We start from the raw sequence: 18,555 nt of genomic DNA on the forward strand, positions 1-18,555 counted from the left end.
AATGTAGTTAAACTATGTAGTTCAAGTCTGTTTTAAAACAATAGGGATGAGAAAACCCTGTGTATTCATTTTTCCAAATTAATTTCTAATCATTTACAGTTATTATGTATTCATATTTTCATTTTATTCATCATTTAGTCCTTTCTTTTAAAAATGTCAGTGTTTTTAATCATCATTTCTAATTAGTTTTAATGTTGAATGCTCAGTTGTGGGTGTGATGGCATTTGCCTCTTTTGATGCAACATGTAATGCTATTACAAGATTTATCACAACCACTTCTTTAATACTGTTCTTGTCTAATCAAACCAGCTGTCAACGCACCAGTTAAACTGTTATCACAGTAGGGTTGCAGAGCAGTCCTTAGCGCCATCAGTGATGCGAGACTTTGGACTACCAGCAGTGAGTCTGAGTTGTCTGAAATTGATGGCTGATGTGGTGCACACTGGCAGCGGCGGGTCGTTGCTGCAGGACTAAAACTGTCTTTTCTCAGAAAAGCTAGTTGGTCTAATTCACAAACAGCACGTCGTAGTGCACCTGAAAAATGAAGTCATATAAGTGAAAATTAAATCAATACCAAAATGAAACACAATCACTTGGAGTAATGGTTTGACTCAGATTATTTAGCTGTGGTAAATAACTTAAAAGTAAAAACAAAGATTTCTCAGATATTACCATGTGCCACAGGAAGTAGTTCCTTTTCACACATAGAACAGTAGAGTCCCAAACAGCATGGCTTTTGGTCTTTGACTCTCTGTAAGTAGAACAAAAAAAACCAGTCTCAAGCTTTTAAATTAGCTATGTCCATATCTCAAATCTTTCTTTTTATTTCCAAACTTTTAGAAATGACTGTTAAAGGTCCTATGACATGCTGCTTTTTGGATGCTTTTATATAGACCTTAGTGGTCCCCTAATACTGTATCTGAAGTCTCTTTTATATAGACCTTAGTGGTCCCCTAATACTGTATCTGAAGTCTCTTTTATATAGACCTTAGTGGTCCCCTAATACTGTATCTGAAGTCTCTTTTATATAGACCTTAGTGGTCCCCTAATACTGTATCAAGCCATACAAGCCATGATGTCTCTCTCTTTCTCATGGGTGAGCCAAATTCTCTGGGTGGGCAAAGCAGAGAAAGGGGAGGTAACCTTTCTCCTTATGACCTCATAAGGAGGAGATTCCAGATCGGCCCATCTGAGTTTTCATTTTCTCAAAGGCAGAGCAGGACACCCAGGGCTCGGTTTACACCTATCGCCATTTGTAGCCACTGGGGGACCATAGGCAGGCTGGGGGAACGCATATTAATGTTAAAAAACCTCATAAAGTGAAATTGTCATGCCACGGGACCTTTAAGAAACATCTTTGAAGAGTTACTTAAAACATTTTCAATAAGGGTTAGGATTCAGGCAGATTCACAACACAGACACTGCCCATAAAGTGGAAAATGAGTTGTTTCTAAATGCTAATTTTGTATAAGTGATAAACTTTTTTTTTCTATTCCAGTGGTAATTTGGTCATCTACTGTATTGCTTTGAATGGGTATGTTGACATCAGATAGTATTTTCCTTGTCAGACCATTTGTTTTTAAGTGTTCACACAGGATTTTACTCATTGCCATCCACCGTGTTTTCTTTATGTGCTTCTGTGTGCAGAAAATAGACTAAGTGCAAAATCCATCACTGCATGTGAATGGCAGCACTGGTCTGTTTCAACATGTATTGGTGTTATTTTAATTAATACAATTATAAATATTGCAATACAAAGAAAAACTAATTAGAAATAGGATATCCATTCAATGCGATTTGATGAAAGTTAACTTGATATCACTTGACTTGACACTTACCTTTCTTTTTGTAGAGTTATTGTTAAATCTTCTGCGCGCCTGCTTGCAAGATCTCTGTATGTTTATAGCTTGGTTGAAAAAATGGAAGTTAGTTTACATAAATAAAGTAGCTGCATACCTAGAAACACCAATGCAGCAGAATAAAAAACAAACTATATTGTCAAAAATGTTGAACAGCAGTTAAGGGAATATTTCTACATGTTAAAGTAAATAAATTGCATAATTGATGTATATATAAATACATATTATACATACAAAAATACAAAAACTTATAATGTAATGTATTAATAATTTAAACAATACATTATTATATGATGTGCTATACTGTAATCTGAGTCCCCAACTCTCTACTGGGTAGCAGCTTTTATAAACTTGCATGTACCAAAGCATTTAAGTAATTCTTTAAAGTTTCATATCAGTTTCACTACTCACTATTAACAAATACAGACCGGATCAGGCAAAAGGTAAAGAAAAACGTTTTATTTCTCTGTAGGGTCCGTTCCATAATGTAGTCAGCTCACGCTTAATACTGGACCAATTTCTCCCCATTAGTCACTTTGGCACAAAAACATGGGAAAATAAGGTCCAGGTTATAAAAAATACCGGTTTCCCTTTAATAAACTATCGGGGTGAAGGTCTGCAGTGCTGAATGTTACTGGCTGATCAATTAGATGCTTGACAATGCTAAAAACATATGGGTATTATTTAGATAAATCAAGCATTGGCAGTAGATTGTGGCAGGATGAGCTCAAATACATAATGTATACCGTGCAACTGTGAGGTTGTCAACAGTGCTACTTCCCAGAGAGGCTGTAATAAAACCAGCTGATTAAGGGGCGCCCTGGTAGCTCACCTGGTTGAGCATGCAGCCGATGTACCAAAGCTCAGTCCTTACTACAGTGGCCAGGGTTCGATTCCAAGCCTTTGCTGCATGTCACCACCCCCACTCCCCTTCCTGTCTATAGTTGTCCTATTGATTAAAGGCAAAAAAGCCCAACAAATAATCTTAAACCCCCCTCCAAAAAAAAAGTTGATTAAACACAGTCAAGATGTAATTGTTTTTTAATCTTTTACTTTATCTACCTTACAATGTAAAGGCAACTTGCTCCCTTTTGTAATGACTTTTTGTAATGTACTACAAACTATTGTGTATAACCTTCTCCAGTGTGCTATTCAACATTGGCACATACATGCATTGATTTGTAAAACCTATGATTTTATATTCTAAATAGACTACATAATAATACCTTTTGGTCTTGTGTGCTGACTTCCCAGACCATCCTCTGCTGGACTAGTAGGACTACATTCTGATGCTCCAGCTTCTTGCAGACCCTCTTTGTCTTCTTTTTTGGGAGTCACAATGTCAAACTCAATCCTTGTGGAACTACCAGGTGTGGTAGGCACTTTTTTAAGAGCTTTGTGTTCCCTCACACCCACAGAGGACTCTCCTGACTCAGTCTCTCTGTCATTTACACTTGGTTTCAAGATTAGCTCTGTCTGCTGGCAGGTAATCCAGCTTTCATGGCAGGTAATCCAGCTATCGTCCTGAACCTCTGGCAAAAAATGTGACTGATACGCATTCTCTTGGATGATGTCTTTTTTTGAGCTGTGTACTCTGACAGGTCTGGCTTTGGATGGTCTGCTCTTCAAACCCGGCTTCATTGCTTTTGACTCATATTCTGCTCTGGCCTTGTGAGTCGTCCTCTGGCTGCTCCTGGTCTCAATCTGCTGAAGACAGGCTCTCCCTACACTCTTGGCTTCATAGCATCCACCTGTCAATTAACATTAAGTCACATATTTAGCAAATGGATACATCTGGCAGTCATGTTTTCCCTGGAACAAACAGGAATGTTGTTGGAAAAATGATTAGAGTAACTGGTGTTTATTATTTAAATCGGCATTGGGCAGCATCACAGGCAGTGAAAGATGATGAGCTTGAGAACACCACCTGTAATGCTTTAAATGTTTTCTTATTGAATGGATTTTATTATGGATGTTATTTAACACTACTGATTATCAAAAGGTGGAAATTATTTCAATTAAGACATAATGTTTAGACTAGGTTTCTTTCACCCAGTCGGTTTGGTCCAGTTTGTTTGTCATCGCATTGTAGATGGTAGTTTATTGTGTGAAATTTACTAAAGGTTAGCCACACACAAGTTCGAAATCCTATTTGTGTTTTAATTTTCCTCTTTTGATCACTTCCATTTTTTATCATTAGCTGCAGCCACGACACAATCTTTCCACATTCCCCCGGCAACTGTAGAAGTACCCACTGATGTACACATAAACTGGTTGGGAACCACTCTTCTAGTTTACTTATGAGGCCAGCTTACAGTTACACCAGTAGTGATTCCAACTTTTACAGACAAAGCACTTGTCTGACCAGGGCTTAATTTGAGCTGGAACACGCCGGAACATGTTCCGGCACCTCCGACGTTGGATCCAGAACCTTTTTTTAAATTGGATCCGGCATCTCCTGTGTCACTATGAAAAATGAATCGCCTAAATGAAAAAAAATAAAATAATTGTTTGTGTAGTGTTCAATGTTGTTATCTGTCTTGTTAGTCTTTATTCCCCATTGAAGTTACACAAAATTCTTGTGTTTGCATTTTCAATGCGTTTTGAGGTGAATGTTCAGGGTAAGACAGAGGGGGGAGAGGGACGGAGGGAGGGGTGGCACTTCAAGTGACACATGCGCTTGTGCTGGTTGAGATTGCAGTTAGCCTCGTTTCACTCAGGGGAAAAATGTCAAAAAGACAACAAAGTTTGCTTAACTTGTTCAAATACGCTGGCCAGTCGGATCCTAAACAAGCAAAAATCATTTCCGCTGATCAAGAATGTGGAGACATTCATTTCCTACCCATGCAGTGCATGTTCTGAAATTAAAATAAACATTGCCCTGATGTACACATAGTGTTGTTTAGTTTTTTTTAGTTTCGTTACCTCCAACCCCCATTTTGAGTCGCCGGATCCACCCCCTCATGAAGACAAATTGTTGACCATTCACTATTTCAGAATTGAAATTGAATTGAAAGACCCACATCAAGATGTTCGGTCTGGGAACTCACCATTGACGGAGCTCAATCCGAGGGGCGGGATAAACGGTTGTCTTTCAAATTCCCTCTGCACGCAATAGGATAGCGCTACAACCAGGCAGAGCAACGAAGAAGGTAGTGGAGCTAGTTGATAGATTAAACTTTTGCCGTATCTGGTCGGCAAAACTCGGAACACATCTTCCTTTTTTAAGAATGATTTCAGTGCCGTTCTTTGTTCTTTTCTCAAAAAAAAGCTTAACTCCAAGTCTTCCAGAAGACCGCTGTTCCCAGCAGCAGCAGCCATAAGGCCGCCTACCGACTCTATACACAATGTGATTGGCCTGACCAGAGTTTGGTTTTTCCAGCTCGCAAGCCAACGGAGAGTGCCTAGACCCCTCTGGCTGCAAAATAAATTTGCTGCCACTAGGGTGCGTCTAGATTTCTAGGCTAGGCAAACAGCACAAATCTGTGGAATTTCAATTAATTTGGATGGCGTGATTTTTTTTTGTTGCATTTCCACTTTGTTAAAGCAACACTATGTAACTTTTCCCGCTTCAGTCCCCCTACAGGTTGTCTCATTGGAACTACAGCTGCAGCTAAAAGTTACAGTGTTGCTTTAAGTGGAGTTTGTTGTAAGTTTGTTAAGTCCTGTATTTTTTTTTTTTTAACTAAAAATGTTGTCGTTGGTGTAGCTTTAATGATTTAGGGTTGGGGATAAAGCTGAATTATTTTAATGAGGGAAAAACACAGTGATTCACAGCCATTACTGAGACTTTCAGTAATGTGGGCTCACTATTAAGTGCTTTTAACACACATTCGCTGGCCTCTCAACGCTCTGCGTTTGATGATGTTAACGAGTGACCATGCACGATTACATACACAGGGCTCTTGGGGAGGCAGATGATGAGCAAAGAAAGGCTTTAATGGAACACTTGTCTACTCTGCTCGTCTGCGCAAATCACACAATGGTGAAGTTTGCGCTGTAATGAGACAAATCACATCAGTGTAATCATGTTTAATCTCATTTTTTTTTGTCTCCCTTCAACTTAGCCTGTTTGATGATTCTGCATTTAGCATTGACTTGATTAAATGACCTCAGCTCCTCAGACTCAACCAACCAAATATGTCCATTAAACTGCTGATTACACATATGTACTATAATGCACATAAATAGGTCACAAATAATCAGTTTTCATCCACAAATAAAATTACAAAAAAGAGGTTAAGATTTAAATGTCAGTGAACTATACAGGACTCCAAATATGGAAACTGCATATGTAAATGACTGGTGAGAATATCATTGGCTTAGTTTTATGTATTTAGAAATATTATATTTTATTATATGTTATTTAATTGGTGAACATGTTTTAACATACTGTATTAGTGGTAGAGCCTTTCTATGTGAAGATATACACTAAGTTGCCAGTTTATTAAGTCTACCTAATTAAAACTAATGCAGTCTAATACAACAGTCCTGCATTAAAGCAGTTTAGTAAGGTGGTGGTTCAGCTTTAGTTTGTGCTGTTGTTGAATTGTATTGTGTTGGTAGACTGAGAGGTACCCTCATTGATATAAATAATAATAATAATAATAATAATAATAATAAAACTGTGCAGCAAAGTCTAATTGGAAAGTGGTGAAAGTAACTAAGTGCATTTCCATTTTTTGCTTCTTGTACTTTTATTCTATGACATTTGAGAGGAGAATATTGTATAATTTACTCCACCACATTTAGACAGCTGCAGTTACTAGTTACTATTCAGTTTAATATTTTACAAAAACAAGATGATCAGTTTATAAAATATGATGGATTGTGTGCATTAGTAATAATGATATATAATAGAATAATACAACACTGTCATTCTGCATTATGAGTACTTTACTTTTTGATATTTTAAGCAGATTTTTTTTTTTGTACTTCCACCACTGAATTTGGGCAATTCACGAACATGTCTATGTGATTTCAGAAGAAAAAAAACACTGAAACAGAAAAAAGGATGAAAGAGAATATCAATGAAGCGCTAACATTTAATCTTATTGTGACTTAACAGAATTTATATGAATGCTTGTACTTAAAGTAAGTCAAATGTGTATCCACACCACTTGAGTTTACAACACATATTTACATAATTGGAATTGAAAAAACAAAGGTCACTTCTTTAAGTGAAATCAGGCATGTCTAAAGCATCCAGGTTCCTCACCAAATTTTCTACAAACGCATCATTAAAACAGAACTAAATGATTATCTACTGCATAGGAAAACAAATTAGGTTTTGTATTTTAATGATTTGTTATGAGGCACATTCGATCAGCGCTACCATTTCAATGATTTTGGTTAGTTATACGTTTAACTGAGAACCGGCCTTCATGGGCTTAATAAGATGTGCTGTCACACTACATTATAAGCTGATCTGAGATAGCTGAAGCCTCATCATCTACTGCATGCATGGTAAGAGTGTGTGGGCTAGGTGCCTGAGGCAGCTGTAACATACGTAGATACTTCACAACATAGGGTTTCAAATTCTGCAAGATAAACTGTGAAACGTATGCAGCAATGGTATGAACTGAATACACTCATTGCACTGTGTTCTGTATCATAACTGTTTCACTATTGTTTTACTGCCAAGCTAATGTGCACTGGACATGTTATTGGCACTATATTTGCATATTAGACATTCTGCTTTGTTCACAATATGTCTTGTTTTCAGGTTATTAGTTACCTGATGGAGTGGAGGGAGCTTTCTGCCTGGACCTGGACAACCTGCGAAGCCTACTGCCTGTCTGCCTGCTCTGGTTATCCACCTGCTCTCCCCCCTCACCTTGCTTCTGTTCTATAATTTCTTCTTCCTGTCCCTTTGACAACTCTGTGCTCTCCTTACTGACTGAAATAGCAATCTGTCCATCAAAAGCAGAGGCCTGCTCCTGCCCTCGGGCCTGCTCAGAGCCAAAAAGTTCTTCTGACAGCAGGGCAGGGCTCTCTGCCCCTAAACCCATCCTGGGAGGTGACTTGGGCTTCACATCTTTCTGTGGACTGCCTTCGTTGCCTTCCCCCTCGAAAAGTTCTGGAGTAAAAAAGATAGTTTGGTCCTCCTCCTCCTCTTCATCTTCGTCTGGATTGTCACAGCACGGAGGGGATGTAACTGGAGAAGGATCAAGAGCCAGATTGTGTGGTTCCACTTGGATTTCACTGGAACTGTCTTCAGCCCCTTGTTTAAGACAAGTTGCCTCAGTCTTCTTTTGTGGAGAGGAGATCTGCTGTTTGTCATTGGGCACCGAATGATTAGATGTTTCCAAGTGCTGGCTGACACTACTGGGCCCTTTTCCTTTAAATATTGGCTTCTTGAAGCTGGTGCTGATGGGGCTGGAGGTGAAAATGTGGTACAGCGGCCGAGCTGTTCTTTTTTGATGCGATAGGGGCTCTGCTGAGGGGCTGTGCATTGTATTCAACCTTTCTGCATCAAGGAAACAAAACATTCAAAATCAGTTAACAGTTTATATTTATCAACCTAATACAGGCATATAACCGAAGACAACAGAGCTAACATGTTAAGACTCACAAAGATGCTTTTAAGTCTCACAATGAATTGAGATTGGTATGCGGAGCACCTTGGCTGCCAAGGCTATCTTATAAAGAAAGATATAAATGCATCCTTACGCTCAATATAATCCAAACAAAGGTCAAGGGGATTTAATTAAAAGCAACAGTCCAACATCTGCTCATCAGCTCGCTCCAGCGCCACTCAGGCACGCAAAAGACCTTACAGTAATGAGGCGAGCCACTCAACTGATCCCACGACCCCCACCCCCTACTATGAGGGAGGGGTGGGGGCCTGCTACTGCTCTGCTACCACCCATATCCACCACACAGAATTCAACTGGGCAAACAGGTCAACCTTGTCATGACCCCCAAAGACAATGGGTGCTAGCCAAGGCAATGTGCAAACACATCACCTAAAAATATTTTCTTGTGGTGATGTCATGCTCATACATCCTTGAGCACAAAAATGACTTTTTGATCACTGTCTTTTCAAAACGGATTACTTTACATTTCATAATTCATGCAGAAAGAAGAGTAGTAGAACTAGGTCTAAGACAGTGGGAACAGTTTTATTGGCAAATATTTTTTGATGTATTTATTTATCAGAGGTTTAGCCACAATAGAGGAAAAAAACATTTTCATCGCAACCCTATCATGAACTTAATAGATTGAAAGCAGATACTAAAATTTACATAATAAAGCAGTACTTTTCACTTCTCAGGAATATGCCCGAGTTAAAAGAGTGAAGAGTCCAGAGTGAAACATTGTTTCTACATAAAAAAGACTTTAGAGATATTAACCTTGCAGCACCAAAACTCTACTTTCAACTTTTCGATTTAGCTCACCTGCTTTTTCGTTTTGTTCAGCTTTCAACTGTGTACGAGAAAAAAACTGGATGGTCGAGGGGCTTGTGTCTTGCTGGGGTTCAAGCAGATTGACATATGAGCGGGGTGTCTGAGGTTCTGTGGCCGTGGGCAGACCCTGTCCCTCCAAAGTTACTGACACGTGACTGTTTGGAGATGAGACGGCAGAGCTGAGGGTCTGACTGTCTGCAGGAGCCCCCTCCACCTTCTGTTGCACCTGAGAGAATGCTACCAGAGACTGCATGGCGTTGCTGAAGGTGTCATGATGCTGGACGAGCTGGCGGACCCATTTAGACAGACCTGAGATTACACAAACGCACACATCAGATACAAACACTACCAAAAATCTTACAGTGGATAACTATTGCCATCTAGTGTTCAAGTTGAGAGGCTGTGTAGTCATCAAATTAAGTCTGTCAGTGTTCACACACTGTAAACATTACTGAGTACCTGTGATGTACTTATTGGGATTATTCCTGTAACGGTCATCCACTAGAATTAGGGCGCCCCAGTCATTCTTGTGGCGTATACACCTGTAAAATGAGGGTTTAAGTATAAAAGGCAGGGAGCACAAAAGTAAATCTTCAGTAAAACTCTAGCTGTAGAGGACAGATTTACCTTCCCAGGGCCTGGTTTAGAGCTCTGTAGGCCTGAATCTCATACCAACGATTGCCTGGGAGAAGACCTCTGGATTTGCAGTGTTGGTCATTGTACTTCATCTTCAGTTCCACCTGAAACCACAGGACAATATATTAAAAGATGATTTAATGTCCTATGGGACAGCATTTGGATACAAGTCCATCAAAACTAAACATGTTGCACAACTGTTTTCCAGGTCACCCTGCTTTGTACCAATGTTTCTGTACATTCATCATAGTGTCTGAGGTTCTTTCTGGTACCTTTAGTCCATCAAATAGTGACCTATAAGCCACCATAAATACTAGGTACACATCACAACATTACCTTGTATCATCGTTAGAGAAAGTGATGAACCCAAGAGAACTAAAAATATTTGGAGAATAAAGCTGATATAATAAATTGAAGAAAAGTTGTGCCATGTTTTAATCTCGATAAAATTTGATGCTATAAAAATAAATAAAGGCAAAATGCCCAAAAATAGTTTAAAAATAAGTTACTGGCTACTAAATGACTACTGAAGATATTGAACTAAAAACCTGTTCTCGAGGGCACCTGGTAAAAAGGGTTTCATGCATGTCTACTAGGGCTGCACAATTAATCGAATTTTAATCCGATCACGATTTTGGCTTCCCACGATCAAATTCATGTGATCGAGCGATATTTAAAATGCGTCAACGCTCCGTATGAAAGTTGTTTTTTTTTCAAAGCTCCGTAAACCACTGTCTGATCACGTGCCTCCATGAGCCAATCAGAGTTGTTCCCTAACCGCGCAGCTTAGTTTAGATGTAGGACAGAGTAACGTCAAAGCCCGTCATATTAGAAATTCTTTGGTAACGTGAGGAAAATTCCACAACAGACAGCAGTCGGTCATAAGTCGTCCCGAGGTTTACCAGTTTACCAGTAAATGCAACATTTTGTCCTGTCTGTGTTGTTTTTCAGACAACAGCAGTGACCGGTGCTAGTTTGAGTCTTTTAGCTCATAGCTTTAGCGGTAGACTGTTGTACGTCCCGCTGTTGGAATCCTCTACAGTGAAATACAGTCACACTACACCGTTTAGCTGTCAGCATTTTAGCCGTGTTTAATCCAGTTACTACTGTAGCTAATGGTAGGTTATTAGTGTTTACTAGAGTGACATGCAGCGATGTTTTTGTCGCCTCTAACGTCTGTTTTGGAGCATCAGAGCGCAACGCAGACATTTAAGTGGCACCGTAATCTGCGTTGCTATTTCGTCCGGGGTTTTAACAAGCACCGTTAACGTGAACAGACAATTGCGTTGACTGTATCTTTTCATGGCAAACGCGCATGTGTGGAAAGCGGTCACACAACAGCTGAAATGGCATACTCCTTCATAGTATCCTTCAACAAGGGAGGAATGTAGCACAATATGGATGTGAAAGCAGTTATAATTAGCCTATGTGACAATATCATTTGTTTTGGTTAAAATCAACAAATAATCGTTATAATTAATCGTGATCTCAATATTGATCAAAATAATCGTGATTATTTTGGCCATAATCATGCAGCCCTAATGTCTACTGATAGAGAATTAATCGGATTAATCTTATGAAGGGGAAACCAAGTGGGCGATGGATCTGGGGCAAACTAAACACCAAACAAATACTATTCAGGACCTGAAGGGGTTGGGTATTACTTGCTCTCGCAGACAGATGTGTTCTGAAAGGGGAACAGAGGGGCTAAAGAGAGGCCATGACAGTAGAGTGGAGGTAGGAGGGGCAGACAAGGTGGCCTAGGTGACATGAAGCATCCCTGCACAAAAATGCCAGGAAAGCATCCATCCATTTGCATCTGTCGCTGCTGATTTTAGCGCTAACCTTTCAGAATTGACAAGTGAAAAGATCAGCTGGGCGTCTGACGGGATGCCAAGCAGGGCAGGCTGCTGAACGAGGCTTTAACTGCTTTTGACAGGTACCGCGTGTTTGCCCTGAGCCACCAAACACAGGGCCGTGGCAGGTACAACCTGTTCCTTTACGCACATCACGCAATGCCACTCTGGCCTGTCTGGGCTTGTGTACATAAACAAACAAGTAGAGTCACAGGAATTCCTAAATGTCACCCCAAAGTTAGACTATGACTAAAAACACCTCACCTAAGAAACATGCAAACAACTGAGCAACATCTGCCACCACTAAAAAAAAACTACACTGACACTGGAAAACCTCTATTGTTTGTATGATGTAGGTCTAGGCTTTTCAGTAGATCTAAAATACAGATTTTATCTGCGAAAAATACAATAGTACAGTAGTGCAGGCTGTCAATGGGGTCATATAGCCATGTCACAGCAAGTTATGTTAATGCTGCTCTTCATGGTGAGATGTTCGTCAATGTATGAGACACCAGAGCAGTTAAAGAATCCACTTCTAAACCCACAGCTTGAACAGAAAGGCCAATAGCCTCAAGCCAGCGGTGTCATCTAAATCCAATCACAGTCCATTTCAGCGTTCGAGCCATCACATCCCAGGTCTGTACCATGTCATCGTCCAATCTAACATGACAGGTTGCATATGTGAAAAAGCCAATTCTGGCTGCTAGCAAATCTCGCAAATGTGCAAGAAACCACAAGCTAGAAGGGATTAGTTAAAATGTCAAGAGATCACTCGCCTGCTTTGGCCTTGTCCTCTACAGCAACCTGTTCATCCCTAAAAACATATATTTGACCACTAGGCATGATTCGCAGCTGAGCGCATTTGTTTGAGCTACATTTTACACAGGGTGTGTACATGTGCGTCATTGTGCACGCCTCTGGCGGTCCAGGACATCTTGTGCTTGTCACTGAGATTGCTGAGCGCCTCATCTGCCACATAAGGCTGAGCTGACAGCTGAGTGGCTCATCTTGAAGACAGTGTCCACGTGTGTGTGTGTGTGTGTGTGTGTGTGTGTGTGTGTGTGTGTGTGTGTGTGTGTGTGTGTGTGTGTGTGTGTGTGTGTACACACACGCTCACAAGTGCATCAGACTATCACACTGATTTCCAACATGCTCATGGATCAGCTCACAGCAAGACTACACACATAATCCTACTTATTTTTTTTAGAAATTTTAGATTATTTTGAGAGGATGGAGAAATGAAGGGGTGCCGTCAATTCAGGAGTGGGCTTGTGAGATGGCTAGAGTTGCAGCATTTGAAAAGATGTCATACAAAAGGTTTGTCAGATTTGATGTCCACACTAGAAAATGGGTAAAGTAGTTATGCTTTCTGGAGGGGCTCCCAGTAAGCTGCAGTATGTGCTGGGGAGAAGCGTATGCTATGTGCTTATGGTGTTATCACTATAAACTGTATTAAACTGTATGTTTATTTGGTATATCATTTTATTATAGTTATTATGTCATCTTTTCTTAATTTTTGTCTAAGTGAGTGGTCATCACGAGTATATGCATAGCACCAAGTAATGCACTGCCAAAGACGGAAAGCTGATCAAACATAGATCATATTAGTTTTACTTTAGCCAAATTTCCATGTATGGCTGATTGTGTTTTAGCAGCGCTCAACAATTGAGAACTTTGGCTTCTTTCGTAAAAGAAGAAAGGGAGTTGTACAAGAAAATGTTGACTATGTATTTTTAAAGCTGGCCTGTGGTGCTGACATGGACAGTACAAGTGGTGATCATATATTATATGGCCTTCTTTCAGAGGCTGATGATAAAGCCATATGTACAGTCTTGAGTGTGCCTGGAGCATCCATCATCTCCTCTTCTTGATGATTTCTATGAACTCTTCAACATTCCTCCAAAATCCCCTTTATCCATCCATTTTACATGCTTGCAGGCATTAGAATTAAAATGCTCTTGTGGTTGTCTTTAATAAAGGGCAGCAGCAAGAGGTTGCCTGAGCCCTTCATTAAACTAAGAGAGATGCCTTATCAGTTGTAAGTGTCTTTTTATTGCTTGTTAAAGCCACTTATTGTTTGACTCACTCGCGCAGGATTTGACTTTTCACTGTAAAACATGCCATTGGAAAAACTCAACATAAATGTAATACCACCTTTGGCAGGGCTTTCTCTGCAGAGGACTTTTCAAGTTCAACCTTTGATCTTTGTCACAATAACACAACAGGCCAGTAAAATGCCATGCTATGTGCTTAGGCTGTAGCTTGTAAGAGTTATGCCTGTCTGGGAATGCAGGCCATGCAGGCATCTGAAGTGCTGGAGTAGTTTAAATGGAGAGAAGCTGGGCCTACACCTCTTATCCTAACAATGGGGTGCTGCCGTGTGAGTGTGGCATAGAATGAATGAATTAATGCCTGAGCCCATGTGTGCTCTTAAGAGAATGTGCACATGTTAGCACTAGTGCATGGAAGTGACAATGTAAGAACATGTCACGCATGTGTATGTGTGCATTAAGAGAACCAGTTCCAGTGGGAAACATATGGTGTAAATATAATAAGGTGTTAATATGAAGCATTTATGCAGGTGACAATGTGAAAGAAAACACATTAACAACCTTAAAATAAGAAACAATACAACTACGGGTGTTTTCAAAAAAACTCGGGAGTGCTTAATGTAGCAGAGGACCATCGCTTTGCCTGAAATTAACGCCGGGTTCACACTGTACGTGGAAGCGCCGCAATATGTCAGTTCTTGCTCACACAGTAGCCTGGTTGTTATCACCAGATGCACATTTGTGGTCAACAAATGATTCTGCTCTTTTCTAATCACAAGTACAGCATCTTTGTGTTTGTCTGGTTGTATCTGTTCCTCTGTTTAAACACAACTGACAAACATGTGGAATAAGTATGTAATAAAAAAAAAAATACACAATCACAAAGCAGTGACAATAGGCTATTTTTGATAAATATAGGTATATGATGCATATTTTATAATGTATCAGAATTAGATCATTTATATCATAAACATATAGATGAAGAAGACATAAGTTAGGGAAAAAGAAAAGTAGCAGCATAGGGCTTTGTCAATCACAATAAGGATGGGGATGTGTGAGGAAAAAGTCACTACTCATTGCACAAGTAGAGGAGCACAAGCAGGTCAACAGGTTAAAGCATCGTAACAAATCTTAATTAATCATAATTAAGCACAATCCATTTCCAATCCTTGAAACACTAGGCTCCCCTTCCAGTATTATAACTTGCAGCTTAACCAACGTGCAAACAACGTAGGTCAGCAAGTCAAATAAGCAGAGCTTCATTACGTTAAAAAGATTGCTCTGCAGCTATGTCAGCAACACTTGTTTTAAACAACCTTAGTATAGATCACTGCATGCAGGACCACCATGCATCCTTACTCAGAGAGTACACAGAATCGTGATTCACTCTTCCAGTGGAATTGACCATAATATGTAATGGTATTGACTATCCAATAGTGGATACACCATTACCATGTGCCAGTGCCTCTGCATTTGTGTGACCCCCTGAAGAGCCCATTATCTCTCTGACAGAGTGCTACAGCAGTATACCGTATGTGCTCCTTCAACATGAGGGCTACGAGGGCTAGCGGCATGGCTTAACAGTCATTAGTGTCAGTGTCCCCATCCTCTCGGCAGCGTAATGGGGTTAGCTCAAAGACCTTTAAAGTCCCCCAGGGCTTCTCTGGAGGCCACAACGCCTCTGCCACTGAAATAGGAGATAACAGGAGGTATTGAAAGACAACTAGAGAGAAGCAAAAGAAGAAACGAGCAAAGCTGAGGATTAAGGTGCAAAGAAGAGATAGCGAAACATGTAAATTAAAGAAAATGGAGACTAGAATGTAGGATCTTACAAGCATGGTCTGTTAGGTCTGAACAGGGTGGACACAATAACAAACTATAAACTAAACTAGACAGGACTTTGGGAGGCAAAACGTCCTAATGTCCACCGAAAGCCAGACAAACCATTATAAAAGAAAATTGATGATAATGGCAGGATGAGGCAAATCTTATCATCATTTCTTATAAACTCAAATTCTAGTGTGAACTGGTCATGGTCCTGAACTGACCTGCATGCACAAAAGAACAAAAAGTCAAAAAGTACGTGCTTATCTGCTAAAGTTAGCTACCGACCGTTACCTTGAAACCATCCAGCAAAGACGGTACCGTAGGGTGATTTAACGTCACCCTTCATTTTAAACACAGTTTAACAACAAAACAAAACGCTGAGTGAACATTACTAGCTACGTTTTTCATATTGGTTTTGAGCGGTATGCACCCCCACTAACCTGGAAAACGGTTTTAAAACAGTAACGGTTTTAAAACAGTAACGTTAATACAGCGTGTCAGAGTAATACAGCGTCTCCTGCAGCGGGGAGTCAGAGGCAGAGGCACCGCAGCGTTTTAACGTTAGCTTCTTGTCTCATCTGGGGTCTGATAAATGGTAAATTCATCAACTTCAGTGTCCACAATGCTATTTTCCAATGAACTGTAGCTGTCATATTTCACAGGATATTTTACACAGGAGTGCGGATTTCATGTTGCGGCTTTCGTCGCTGTTTGTCACTTTGCCTAAGATTGAGTGACAAGTAGTACTCGCCCCGTTGTTTATTTGGTTGCCATGACTACACGAGTGATGACGTCCTGTCACTGTTCCAGTTGCTCACCCTAAAGGGGAGAGAGAGCGGATGACAGTTCGCTTGAGTTCAGTAGAGCACACGGCTCTGCAGAGTTGCGTAATTACGACTTTATGACTTTTCATAAACAGCTGAAGGAGCGGCGGTGCGCGGTGTACATAGCGGAAACCCTGTTGTGCGTCTGCCCTATTTCTGATACCGTGGCGGCAGAAATTTTACCGTGGCGTATTGGTAGATCTCCGCTTTTTTGGAGGGATTGGTTGGAAAAGGGAATTATCACACTGGGGGATCTGTATCTCGGTGGCATATTGAATTCCTTTGAGGATGTGGTATAGCAATTTGGAATCCCTAGGTCTCAATTTTTTTGATATCTACAACTTCGCTATCTGTTAGTGGGGATTTTTGGATCCAGTTCTTCAGCCCTGAAAGCTCCAGAATGTTTACATATGGTGTTGTAGAAATATGGCAAAGGTCACGAGACTTCTGGGTATTCTATGATTATGCAGAACCTGGGGAATGGAGCCTGGACAGCCCTCAAAATGACATGGGAAAGGGATCTGAGTATTACATCGGATGATGAGGAGTGGGACGGAATCTGTAGGAATATTAAAACTATGTCACACGATGTGAGGGTGCGCCTCATTCAGTTCAAGATTATGCATTGCTTCTATTGGACTCCCTCCAGATTATTTAGAATTGGTCTGAAAGACACAGCAAATTGTTGAAAATGTAAGACAGAGGACAGCCAATTACTTCATGTCCTATGGTCCAGTGATAACGTCCAGGAATTTTGGACCGTGATACATGATAACCTATGTCGGACTGCAGAGACCCAGGTTCCATTCAGCCCAAGATTATTTGTTCTGGGAGATGGGTCAATCCTAACAGGGACGGATAAGCACATAAGAAGCTGGGTCCAGACTAGTTTAATGACAGCCAGACAGATTATTTTAAGGAGGATGGAGGAATGAAGGAGTGCCGTCAAACCACGAGTGTGCTTCTGAGATGGCTAGAGTGGCGGCGTTTGAAAAGATGTCATATACAGTAAACGGTTTGCCAGATTGGATGTCTATACTAGAAAATGGGGAAAGTGCCTGAGCCTTCTGGAGGGCTCCTAAGAAGCTTTGTGCTGGGGAAAGACATGAATGATGGGCTTATGGTGTTGTCATTAATACATTAGTTTTTTTTGGTTTATGGTTTATTGTCTATTTTGTTATTTTGTTGAATGGTCTTGAATATTGTAGTTACCGTGTCATCTTTTCTTGATTTTTGTCTGGGTGGGTGGTAATGACGAATTGTATGTTTTGTATGTTGTTTAAAAAATAAAAATAGTTGATCACAACGACAACAAAATCTGATAAGAAGAAGCAATGCCCTGAGAGCTGACGGTGGTGAATCTGACAGTTTTGGCTAAGGTGAAAGGGTCTGGGTAGCATCAATCACCCACAGGTCTTGCCACACTGACAGAACAGGTTAGTGAAAGCTCCGTCGTGCTGACAGGAGGATTAAAGGGGAGGAGAGGTGGGAGGCAGGGAGAGAGTCAAACTTAAAGGTCAACTTTATCTGCTAAAGACAGGGCACACAGCAACATCGCTTTGGGATTTTTTTTTACGGATCACCAAAAGGGAATGCTTTTATTTGGTGTGGGTTTGTGTGTGCACGTGTGTACGTCTGAGATATATTTTTATGTTTATGGGATTCAAAATGTTTGGTCTTGGCCAAAAACCTCAGTTTAATTTGATGATGCATTTGTACAGGTATTTTTAAAGACAAAAGATTTCATAAAAAAAATGATGAAGAAAATGGCAAGCCTGTAGAGCACCTGGTGATTTCCACTGGTTAAGATACCAAAAAGAATTGGTGTTGCCGGTATCGTCCACCCCCCCCCCACAACCCATTTTAGATGAAACCACGCACACTTCCGTATGATGAAAGCCTCAACAGCTGCAATTTACGGTTTACTGACCACAAATTAGACAAAGGAGCCAAACAAAGTTGTCACTCATCTGGCGATAGCAATGTGCTTTTACCTTTGGTTAGAGCAAGGCTCGCTGTCCCACCTGTTTCTCCCCCGTACAGAATATTTGCAGACTGTTATGATTCTACTTACTTGGAGGTCTTTTTTTGTG

General features: G+C 40.4%; 1 protein-coding gene across 4 annotated transcripts in view; it reads right to left on the reverse strand.

Moving 5' to 3' along the window:
• Positions 1-18,555, reverse strand: part of brip1 (BRCA1 interacting protein C-terminal helicase 1) — an 89,174-nt gene that overhangs the window by 34,307 nt on the left and 36,312 nt on the right. For all 4 annotated transcript variants that reach the window (XM_036001312.1, XM_036001311.1, XM_036001310.1 and 1 more), the window contains 8 exons: positions 9,896-10,008; positions 9,728-9,810; positions 9,260-9,577; positions 7,597-8,328; positions 3,086-3,610; positions 1,839-1,906; positions 673-751; positions 322-534 (listed from right to left, as the gene is read on the reverse strand). In XM_036001312.1, coding sequence (XP_035857205.1) covers positions 322-534; positions 673-751; positions 1,839-1,906; positions 3,086-3,610; positions 7,597-8,328; positions 9,260-9,577; positions 9,728-9,810; positions 9,896-10,008 — 2,131 coding nt within the window. The remainder of the gene's footprint in view (positions 1-321; positions 535-672; positions 752-1,838; positions 1,907-3,085; positions 3,611-7,596; positions 8,329-9,259; positions 9,578-9,727; positions 9,811-9,895; positions 10,009-18,555) is intronic.

This window comes from Sander lucioperca, chromosome 5 (genome assembly GCF_008315115.2).
Source record: "Sander lucioperca isolate FBNREF2018 chromosome 5, SLUC_FBN_1.2, whole genome shotgun sequence".
In the NCBI taxonomy this organism is placed as follows: Eukaryota; Metazoa; Chordata; class Actinopteri; order Perciformes; family Percidae; genus Sander; species Sander lucioperca.